The sequence below is a fragment of the Primulina huaijiensis genome, unplaced genomic scaffold, assembly GCF_012295235.1.
Source record: "Primulina huaijiensis isolate GDHJ02 unplaced genomic scaffold, ASM1229523v2 scaffold41117, whole genome shotgun sequence".
NCBI lineage: Eukaryota > Viridiplantae > Streptophyta > Magnoliopsida > Lamiales > Gesneriaceae > Primulina > Primulina huaijiensis.
The window spans coordinates 42,752-55,025 of NW_027359776.1; the positions used below are offsets into that span (position 1 = coordinate 42,752).

The following is a 12,274-nucleotide window of genomic DNA, read 5'->3' on the forward strand; positions in this document are numbered from 1 at the left end:
AAAAAAAAAAACTCTAATGGACATCTCATTTTTTAAATGAAAATTTTAAATGGTAGTCAAAATTTTGTAACTTTACTCCTCCTTTCTTTGCCTAAAAAAATATTCTTTATTTTTAAAAAATTTCTCCCTTTTCTTTGTTAAATTGTTCCACTGATGTGAATTATTTTTATCAAATTAGGTTATTTATATATCATGTCGTTTTTTTATTAAATGCATTTTTTATTGTTTGTTTTTGTGTTGTAGTTGATATTTTATTTTTAATTGATTTGGTTATTGGTCTACGAGATTCTATAATTTTGTAATTTATATATTTGACTCTTAAACTGAATTTTACTTAATTCGATAGTAAATATTCCTTGCATGTGTAAGTATTTAAATTATGATTTGTATTTATTTTGTTATATTTGTTTTGTAAGAAAAATCAATTAGTTACGCTTCATTATTTTGATGATTTTTATTTTGTTTGTATTATACATAAATCATCTCTGACTCAAGAGATCATGTCTATAAAATAAATTCATTGAGTTCTTTTTTAGTTTATATCTATTTTTTATAATTTAATAAATTTTGCTTAGCATATTTGATATTAGTGATAATCAAGTCCATTTAATTACCAGCTCGTATGTAATATTTTTTTTATATTTACAAATTTTCGTAGAATATTTCTTAAAAATTAGCTTAGGACCTCCAATTTTCTGGAGACGTTCCCGAGCTAAACTTATAATCAATTGACATTCCTGCAAATATTATTATAAATTAAAGTACATCACTTTTCAATATATCTAATCGTCATTTAAATATAAAACTTATATTTAAAACAAATATTTGAAATATAAACATATATTATACATAAACAAATAAGTATATATTATATACACATAATGCATGTACTACATTACTAACAAAAATAATACAAATGAACATATACAATGCGTATGTGAAACACATTTTATTATATTGTTTTTAGCTCATTCGAATGAGTTTAGAATATCGAGTCGGTATTTTACATATTATATTGTTTTTAGTTTATTATTGAATGAGTTTAGGATATCGAGTCAGTATTTTACATTTTTACTTATTATTTATGCATGTTGTTCATTTCTCACATGTTTCAAGTTTATTTGTAGATAGATGAGATATAAAAAAAATTTATCGACTAAAAGTGCGAGCATAGAACACTAGGACATGTAGTTTAGCCCTCCTCAGCGCACTAATGAAGAAAACAATACATATTTGCGCAGAACTTGCGTTTGGTGTCACGGTGAATTTTTTACATACCAACAATACCTCTCTAAAATTATAAAATTACTCTATTTTAATTTAATAAAAAATATTTTCAAAATCTATTTTAGGATATTTATGTATTCCCTTATCACTATTATATCCACTTTCCAAACTTTTTAAACTATTAAAATATATTCTTTAATCTTTATTTAAACTTTTGAATTTCTAAATGATTATATAATTTTTAATATAAAAAATATTATAATAAATCATTAAATTAAAAATACACAAAAAATTATCACATATAAACGTGCAAAGGTAGTTAGTATTAAATATAGGAGAAGTGAATACAAAATAATATTATCTATATTTTTATACTATAAAGAAGCCTTAGAATAATTACCTTAGTAATTATCACCCTTATTTTTAAATAATTATCTATTTGATAACTTATCCAACAAAAATAAAGTTCACAAAAGTACACAATATATTTTCCTGATTAATTAAATATTTTTAGATAATTATCAAAATAACTTGAAAAAAAAAATTTAAGAAAAGTGTCAAGAGGGTCGTAAAATCAGGAACAATTAAAATAAAATTACAAAAGAAAATAGATGATATCAAATTTCAAATTTTTCTTATTAAAAAATATTAAACATGAAAAATAATTACATAATTATAAATATATATGTATATGTGCGTACAGTTTGCATGCATGTATCAAAATTACATGACGTCACCACCCATTTAATAATAAATATGCCCAAAGTACATGTTCCAAAAGTTTACAAAGCCACAAATCACATCAGCCCACTAAATTAGAATTTTTAATTTTTAATTTTGATAAAAGTTTAAATAATTTGTTGGTTGATTAAAATTAGGACAAAATTGAGACACGTAGACGATAAGGAAAAGAAAAGTTATAATAAAAAAAAGTGCTTAAAAGTAAAATATTAAGTAAACATTTTAGAATTTTTTAAAATTTTAATATGATTAAATTTTTTTTTGAAACAATAATATTAACTTTTTTTTAACCAATATGGTTAATTTTTAAAAATATATATATGGTATAGATATATATAATTTTTTTTACCAACACTAACATATTTATCTCTATATTATAAAAATCTAATTACATTTTAAAAAGTTTTATGTTTGATTTTTTAGCAGTGATGTCGACGTGATTGCCCACCGTAGGGGACGCACCGCTATTGAATATTTCAAAGTCGCACACGCGTTTTTTGAATATATGTCGATTCTACTGAACAATTCTCGGCTTTTTTAAAAAAATATTATAATTATTGTAATTAAAATAATTATAATGACTAGTAGCGCAATAATGGGTCGTCATAGTGACTGCGACATCCTCTTGTGGTAGGTTTATGTTCCATTTTAAGTAATCAGATGACGGTAAGTCTATTTTTAGTCAAAAATTTATATCATGAATTTAAATGTTAAAATCTGATTATATATTATAAATATATAATATATTCGACATAAAAAAGGCTGTAAATGTTAATTGATTATTTTAATTATTGAAGCAGACAACACGTAATGTGATGACGATGGGAGTTGGGTCCCTTCCGCCCCTGCCCAGTTGTTAGCCTTTAACTTTAATCATTACACCAAGACCTTCTACCCTTTCTCAATTGACACCATTTGATATATTTTAAGAGTAACGTCTTCCAATAATAATTTTTATAACACAAAAAATTTAATAAAAAAATTTTATTTATCAAAATCTCACGATTAATTCAATACAAAATCTCACGAAATAATAACAAAATCTCATGATATAATAGCAAAATATCTCGATATTATTGTTGTACATATCGTTGTACGATATTTTGGTTGTACCTACCGCATTATTCATATTTTAATTTCTTCTCCTAAATGCCGACATCATTTTTTAAAGCATGATTTGTTTATGAGATTTTGCATGGATACACTTTTTAGTTTGTTTTTTTTTGTCGTGTTAAAATAAGCAATTTATTTGTATATAGATGAGTTATATAAAAAAGAAATTATCGACTAAAAGTGCGTGCATAGTGCACTAGGACATGTAGTTTAGCCATCTCAGCGCGCTAATGAAGAAAACAATACATATTTTGTGCAGAGCTTGCATGCGTTAGGGCGGGGAAAATCGACCGCCCTAGCACGCCTAAATGAAGAAAAAAGATATTATCTGCGACGAGCTAGGGCTAGTATTTTTGCCCACCTTAGCACACCTCATTATGGAAATTTTCATACATACGGATTTTCTACTATTTTGGATTCTTGGCCATTTGTTATTTATGTACGGGAGCCCTAACGGAGTTACTCGTGAGTAACTTGACTCACTTTTATCCTTAGTTAGTATTGAGAAATTTGAAGTTATGAATTAAAATTTCATTTGATTGCATCAGTGGATTTATGTTACATGGATTTTAAATCCAACTATTTGTTAGTGTATGCAGATATAATAGAAATTGTTGATGCGTCATCAAATTTTTATGTCCAAGTGAAATCTTATAATATCCAAACATAATATTTTAAATAGTCATTTTCCTACTCAAATACTACGTCACGTTATTTTTTTTCTTTTTTATTTATTTTAAAAAACATGTAATGATCCTAGTTCAGTTATTAATAAAGTATCATTTAAATATAAGAAAGCGTCATTGCTTAAGCTAAGTAAAATAATTATTCACCATCTAGTTCTGAACCACCGAAAAGCAATTTGGAACCTCCAAACCAGTTCAGAGCTTCCAATCCAGTCATCAGTTGAGGTGTCGAGTCAAGTTTGACACCTAGACCATCCACCAGTCTAGACCTTCCAAACTCAAGAAGCTAGCAAGATGCCAATGTGTTGACCGATTGATGACTTATACGTCCGGAATTAGGTTCTCAGCTTCCGAACTCGATCAATAAATAGGCCACCTGAGTTTCATTTCAAGGCACACCCAAGTATAAATACTCCTCTATTCTAGTGCTATTATAGGCTTTTCCAACTGTTCTTAAAGGTTATAAGAGTTGTGAAACGCTGTGGGAGTAGTCATAAACTCCGATATTTGAGTAGCGAGGCTATCGTTTCCAAAAAGTTGACTACGGGCGAAGGTACGTATGATGCAAGAACTTTATTTATAATTAGGGGATAATGGTTAAGTTATAAACATGATTGGAGAATAATAAATGTTCTTGATTATAATTTTGGGCTTGGAGCGTAGGCAGTCCATACAGCAATAGAGGTACATAAATACTGATCGAGATATCTAGCTGAGTATTTATTTTTATGTGTTGTATTTTTATTCGTCATATGATGCGTATTTTATTGTAATATTATTTATGTGGTATTTGCATATCATTTTGAGCCCGAGTATTCCTTGAGATAAGAATTAATTTAGTAAGGGCCACTCAGCTCTGTTTTTTGGATGATCGGGTATCGGAAGCCACCCACTAGTGTTACAGAAAAAAGTGCTACAGTGAACCAAGACATTTCAAGTCCAAGATCTTGATTGAGTGTGGAAGCCATCAACTGATTCGATGGAACAACTAGCTACAAACCGTGTTAAAACAGTTTAGATATGTTTTCAAAGACAAAAACTTGTGTGAGACGGTCTCATGAGTCATATTTTGTGAGACGGATATCTTATTTGGGTCATCTATAAAAAAATATTACTTTTTATACTAAGATTATTACTTTTTATTGTAAATATTGGTATGATTGATCCGTCTCGCAAATAAAGATTCGTGAGACCGTCTCACAAGAGACCTACTTGTTTTCAAATAATCCGATTCAATATTTATGTTTGATTTAATTCCGTTCGATTTCAATTAAATCGGTTTCCAATTGAATCAAACCGAACTAATTCTAACACATTGAAAATTGTCTCGAAAGAATTTTTCTTGTGAATAATGAAGAATAATTTTGGTTAAACTTTCATTTTGAAAATTAACTCTCAAATATATGTTTGAATTATTTTTCAAAAATTTAATTTTGAACAAGATTATTTTTAAAAATTTTATTATTGTCACACCGCCTGACATCTATGCACGTGGTGACGTAAGCAATGCTCGGCATGTTGACGTAAGAAAGGGAAACCTGGTGATGTCGATGATTTAATTCATGACAGAGAGGCATTTTCGTGTCAGATTTTGTTTCTTGTCAAATTTATTTATTTATAAAAAAAAATTGGTTTTCTGTTCGCCGCTGTCTATTTAATTTAGACGCATCGAAATGTTTGCTTCTCGCAACAAAGTTGACAGCAATAGTAATTGCTTATTTGGAGCCGCAAAATAGTGGGTCAGATTCCTTTTTTCTTTTTTTTGATCGTTGTTCCCTTGTTGAATCTTTTGATTTTTTTTTTTGTGCTTAATCTGGATATTTTATTTGGCTTCTTGGTGATTTATTTTAGGACACAAACACTGAGTGTTACTAAAGTGATTGAACAAATTGAAATATTTGTCAGGGAAACTTTAATTTTTTGGTTTCGGTTATTTCTCTTGATTGCAAAGTAAATGGTTATGGGATTCTTCGTTGTTAATAAAGTCGAGTTTTTTCTAATTCATTATGCCTCAGATTCATTCAGAAGAGAAATTTGACGTCTTCTTCAGCTTTTTCTCAAGTCTTTTTGATACAGAATAATTAATTTTGAGATTCAATTCCTGAAAAACTGGCTTATTTATCAGGAAAGTGATATGGAGTTGACTTTGGAATATCAGCCAAATGCAACCCATGTTTTTTTTTTTTTGCTTACAGTTTTTTATATATAAAAAAAACTGCCACCCAAAAATTACGAAAGTTAACCTAACCTCGGCTTCGGAATCGTGCCCTGGTTGTTACATGGAATTGCTTGTCATAGGAGAATAACCAGTGGCATTGGTGAAGCATCTGCTTGGGAAATGATATTCATTTTAAAGCAATAAAAATAAATGACGAAATATTTCCAAATCAAGAAATTGGTTTATGTTTTGGAATCTGCGGATCCATGCCCAGAATTAGTTAGTTTATAATTATGACAAATTATATTATTTTGGGGAATCCGGAATCATGCCCTGCCCTGCCCCTGTGGGTTCGATGGGCATTTGCATTTTTTTCTTGTTGGCTGCATGTCTGAAGATTTAGAGAAAGTAAGAAATGGTTTGCTGTCAATTTTGGTGCCTGAATTGAGAAGAATAATATTCAAAATCATTCTAAAAGATGGCTCGAATTCGTAGAATTTGTCCACTGGGCATTGGCGGTATATGATTCTGATAAAACATTTCGTTTGCTGATGAAATCAGAGAATTAAATTTGACAGAGAATCTCCGAACTAATAATTTTCACTCTGTAACTGATGGAAAAGTAATTTATGTACTCATGAACTGTTTAGGCACCGATCACTGTGGGGAAGTAGAGGAAATTGTGAAAGATCCAGTGGTCGGTCCTGCATTCCCTCTCTTGGTGACCCTTAAATCTCTTGCCGTCGAAGAAGGCTACCCTTCTGGTGAATCTTTCCAATTACTTCTTTACTACTAGAGGGGACTGTTTCCATGGAAACAAAAGTCATCAGCGGCATCCACTTCTCCAGCCTTCCCTCTAACTATATCCGTCCCGAACATGAGAGGCCGAGGTTGTCTGAAGTTATGGAATGCGAAAATGTTCCCGTCATCGACCTTGGATGTGAAGATAAAAGCTTAATAATCAAACAAATAGGCCATGCCTGTCAAGAATATGGCTTCTTCCAGGTTCCTTAATGTCATTTCCCGCTGAATCTGCCCCTTGTTTATGGCCTAGATTATATACTGTTACTGAGTACCTGATTTCATATGCTATGGCTTATTGGCGAAATTTTTACGTATCATCCTTTCCTTCTGTGAATGTGTGGTATCAGGTGATCAATCATGGAGTACCCAAGGAATCTGTGGATAGAATCCTAGAGGTGGGTCATGAATTTTTTAGTTTACCAGTGGAAGAGAAGATGAAATTATACTCCGACGATCCTTCCAAAACTATGAGACTGTCTACAAGTTTTAATGTGAAAAAGGAGACGGTTCATAACTGGAGGGACTATCTCAGGCTTCACTGTTATCCCTTGGATAAATATGTTCCCGAGTGGCCTTCGCTTCCCTCTTCTTTCAAGTGAGAAAAATGCTAACTCTTACTTGACTTTTGGTCTATATTTAATCACTACCATATTATCCCACGCATGGAACATTCTATTGATAATTGCAGTCGAGAATGGTATGAAAATCGATTGTCCGAAAAGCATTTAATTTTCGAGGAACAGAAGAAGAGATGAATATAGTTAAAATTCTTGTAATAGTTGATTCTATGCTTTGAGAATTGAAATCTGTAACTCACAAGTGTTGGTTGGACAGGGCCAATGGTACAAGACAGTTTGAAACTTGAGTTTAGCTCGATATCACAAGTTTTGGCCAGATTTTCACGTGTTTCTTGTTTCTTGTTGCTCGAGTGCTTGCAAGTTACTACTTAAGATAGAAAGAAAGTAGCATATTTTCTTGTATCTTGTTAGGTAACCAATCTTTTCCATGATTGTAACTTGGCGTCTACAACTGAGCAGCTTCTATTCATTATGTTGTTTGAAGGTAGAAAAACACTAAATTACCAAACTTTGTATTCTGGTAGGGATGTTGTAAGCAGTTATTGCAGGGATGTTCGACAACTTGGATTGAGGTTGCAGGAAGCTATATCGGAGAGCCTAGGTTTAGATAAAGATAACCTAAAGAACATATTAGGAGAACAAGGTCAACATATGGCCCTTAATTATTATCCGGCCTGCCCAGAACCGGAGCTGACATATGGATTACCGGCCCATACAGATCCAAATGCCCTCACCATTCTCCTTCAAGATTTGCAAGTAGCCGGGCTTCAAGTCCTTAAAAATGGAAAATGGTTGGCAATAAAACCCCACCCCAATGCTTTTGTCATCAACATTGGCGATCAACTTCAGGTAAACCTTGATTCAAAATTATAGTTTTTGTAGATTACGAATACGAGAATATTGTTTTGAACAACTGAATCGTATAATTTACAGGAGAATAATAATTGTAGCTTATGTCATATGCAAAAAACCCACCATTATGCTTAAGCCACTATATTACAATCTAAAACATTTGAATTACACTAGCCGCCAGCTATAGTTTCTAATAGAATAATGGCCCTTGCACGATATTATATATGTTTATGAGAAAACTGACGGAATGCAAGAAACTACTTTCTGTTGGTTTTGTAGATCACTGCTGATATTTTTTTTTCTTCGCCTTGTGAATTATAATAATGAAGACAATACTTTTAGATATTGATACAATTTTTCCAAATCACTGGAAATTGAATATGAGCTAGTCACTTGCCCACATGTTCAAAAGCTTCAAATGACAGATCTTACATGCAAATCCAATCTATTTGACTCAAATTAAGACTCCTTCGGATTCTTGGATTCTCAGTGGACACCCAAAAGCGTCATAGTAAGGGCAACTTACCTTAGAGTAGTCGTCAGAATGAGTAAAAATGCAACCCTTGTAGTAATGTGATGGTTGGAAGTGTGGACTACATATAAGACTGATATTGAAGTTTATAATTTGAATGGTTCTTATCATCAATCAATTCATGCAGGCACTGAGTAACGGAAAGTACAAAAGTGTTTGGCATCGAGCCGTGGTGAATGCGGCTGTACCAAGACTCTCAGTAGCCTCCTTCCTCTGTCCATGCGATAGTTCAACCATTAGTGTGCCAAAATCACTTGCAAACCCAGGGGAGCCAACCATTTATCGAGATTTCACATACGCTGAGTATTACAAGAAATTCTGGAGCAGGAACTTGGATCAGGAACACTGCTTGGAACTTTTCAAGAAATAGCCTCATCTTTCATTTCTTGGATTACGATGCGAAGCCAACTTGTTAGCTTGCCTTCGGACCCATTAGACTATGGGTTGGGAAGTTTTCGATAGCTGGCTGTCCATTTTGCTGTGTTTTGGTTTGTTGAATAAGCAGCACAGTTAGTTGTTTGCAGTATTGATCTCTCCGCTATCTGAAAGATTCCTTTTGTAAATCTATGAAAATTTTCAAATTCATCGCTCAAACAAAAGGGTCTAGAATATTACGATTTGGAAATCAGATCGAGTTCAATCTAATTTTTTACTAAAAAATGTTTCATGGATAAATATATTTAGATAAAAGTTTACATTCCAAAAATATTTGAACTTCTCTACGAACTTTATCGTAGTATCCAATTATGTCATCACAGTAAATATGATATCCGACTCTGTCATCGTAGTAAGTTTCATATGGAAACAACTGATACAAGCAATGAAATAAAAGGTTAAATTTGCGAAATAAACTATCTATATCCGTGTCAATTTTCTTGAACTGTTTTTGTCGCGAGCAGTTCAAATGGAATGAGCCCTGCATGACATACCTAGTAGTCGAGCTCTCACGATCCTCGAAAGGTCTTCTTAAACCACTTGATCAAACTTCTAATAGTAGTCTTGGCAAACCAAATCATGGAGAAAATTGCAATTTTGATTCTATATATTTATTCATTTGCGGTTTTGGTCTTCAAAATTGAAAATTTTCAGTTCCAACACTGTAAATTTAAATTTCTGGTAAATTTAGTCATTTTTTCGCATGATGCTGATATGATACTGCACATATTAGTGAAATGTCGACACCATGTCTGCACCATATCCAGGACATATGGAAAAATGACTAAAATTGATTTAAAAAAAATCAAATATAACATATTAAAAGTGAAGTTTGATAACATAGAAAGCAAAAATCGCAAACTTGATTAGAGGATAGTCGATATTCTTGATCGGCTGACACCACAAATCCAAAGAGCCCAAATATAATTTTGGCCGTCTCAATATAATTTGTTATTTATATTATCAAATTTCACTATCAGCTTGTTACTTTACTTTATTACAATTTTAATCATTTGCATAGCGTAATGTTGATGTTGTATTGACATAATGTTGACATGGGAAGTGACATAACAACATTTAAGAAGAAAAATGATTAAAATTATAAAAAATTGACAAGCAAATAGAAAGAAAGCTAGATCTCATACCAAATTTCCAGGTTATTGTTGTCTGTATTTAAATAAGTGGAACCACATCAATTAGATCTCAAGATGCAGCAACACCTATGATGCAAGGAATAATAGACTCACTTCACGATATCTTTTTCTTTTTGATTCTTATTTTTGATTTCGTATCATGGATCTTGGTCATCCGTCATCTTGGCAAGAATTTTTTTAAAAATTAGAACCTACGAGTTTTTAAGATTTTCAATAAAATCATAATGAAAGAATTCTATCTTCTGGGAGATAATACGTAGAGGGCCTTTCATGGAAGCGCATGGAGTACCATTCTATGTGATAAGGGGGAAGGAGATCCATAGACCTTTCCTCTATGGATCCAACAACTCTATCTTAAAACCCATCACGGCGAGTCGCCTTTTGAATTCAGTGGAAGGTGCTTATATCAATGTAGGAAATAATAATGTGGAGAAAAAGAGGGCATGGGTTCGCTACAAAGACACTGCAGATCAATTGAAAGGTATCTGGCGTAGCTTGGTAACGCCTTTGACTAAGACTAATAGCAACACCTATGATGCAAGGAATAATGGACTCACATCATGATATCTTTTTCTTTTTTATTCTTATTTTTGTTTTCGTACCATAGATCTTGGTGATTTGTCATCTTGGCAAGAATTCATTTAAAACTGAGAACCTACGAGTTTTTAAGATTTTCAATAAAGTTAGAATGAAAGAATTCTATCTTTCGGGGTGGAGGGAGGGCCTTTCATGGAAGCGCCTGGAGTACCATTCTACATGATAAGGGGAAGGGAGATCCATAGACCTTTCCTCTATGGATCCAACAACTATGTCTTACAACCCAGCGTGGCGAGTCGTCTTTTGAATTCAGTGGAAGATACTCATATCGATGTAATAAATAACAATGTCGAGGAAAAGAGGGCATAGATTCTCTACAATGGCATTGTAGACCAATTAAAAGGGATGTAAGACAACTAGATAGTGCTTTTAACTAAGACTAATGTTTAACGATATAACATATCAAAATAAAAAAAAACAAACATGAATAATCAAAGTTATAAGATCTTTGAGCTATTATAATTCTTTAATGCTTTTTTCTGCAACGCTAGTGAATATATATAATATATGATGCGATTTGTTATATTTTTTTAACAAATTTTTTTAATTACAAAAATATTTCTCAAATATCTTAATAATGCAGGAATATAAGAGTGACCGTTGAGTTTTTTTTAAAATTATTTTAGTGAGAAATGTGATCGATAGGATTTTGGAATTGTACATATATTATTTATTTATTTTATGCAAAATTAATTAGTGATGCAACTCTGTGAACGTCACCCTTATATTGTCATCATTCATCCATATTATTTTAGTGTATATCCCATATAAATAATGAAATAAACTTAGTCCATGAAATGAGCAGTTATCCATTTGACTTGACTATTTATATAACCAAGTCTTATTTAACGCAAACAAAGACAAAAATAAGTAATATATTAGTTCTGGTGACATCGAGTCTAACTAAGCAAATTGTTATCCCCGTTGACAAAAAGGAATGCTCGAAAAATCCACCAAGGCCTCCAATGAAAATTTAAGATGGTTTTATGTGGCAATTAAGAATGAGCAAAACCGAAAAATATGATGTATTTGAATCGATGAGTTTGAAGATATGAATTTCAATTCATTATAATAAATTCACTTATTTGTTTAGACAAATTAATGAATAATGTATTTTAAACTCTAAAATAATTATTTTTTTAAGTCATTACGATATATTTCAAATCCTCCCAAAAGAAAAATAAATATATTAACAATATTTGTGGCGCGTGTGCACATTATTTTTAAGTTGGGAAAAAGGAAGAACTGTTGCATTCGATCAATAAAGAACCCGATTATTCCCGCAACTTGTCAAGCGATAATGAGAAAATATGAAGAAGAATTTATAGTGGTTCGGACCATAAATCAGTCCTACGTCCACTCGATCAAGGATCAATTCACTAAACACAACTGAGACC

General features: G+C 31.6%; 1 protein-coding gene across 1 annotated transcript; it reads left to right on the forward strand.

Moving 5' to 3' along the window:
- The first annotated feature begins 6,698 nt into the window (after window positions 1–6,698).
- On the forward strand, window positions 6,699–9,276 carry LOC140969365 (protein DOWNY MILDEW RESISTANCE 6-like). Its single transcript, XM_073430688.1, has 4 exons — window positions 6,699–6,930; window positions 7,077–7,324; window positions 7,832–8,156; window positions 8,819–9,276. The coding sequence occupies exons 1-4, from the start codon at window positions 6,736–6,738 to the stop codon at window positions 9,059–9,061; spliced, it is 1,011 nt and encodes a 336-aa protein (XP_073286789.1). The 5' UTR covers window positions 6,699–6,735; the 3' UTR covers window positions 9,062–9,276.
- Window positions 9,277–12,274: the final 2,998 nt, after the last annotated feature.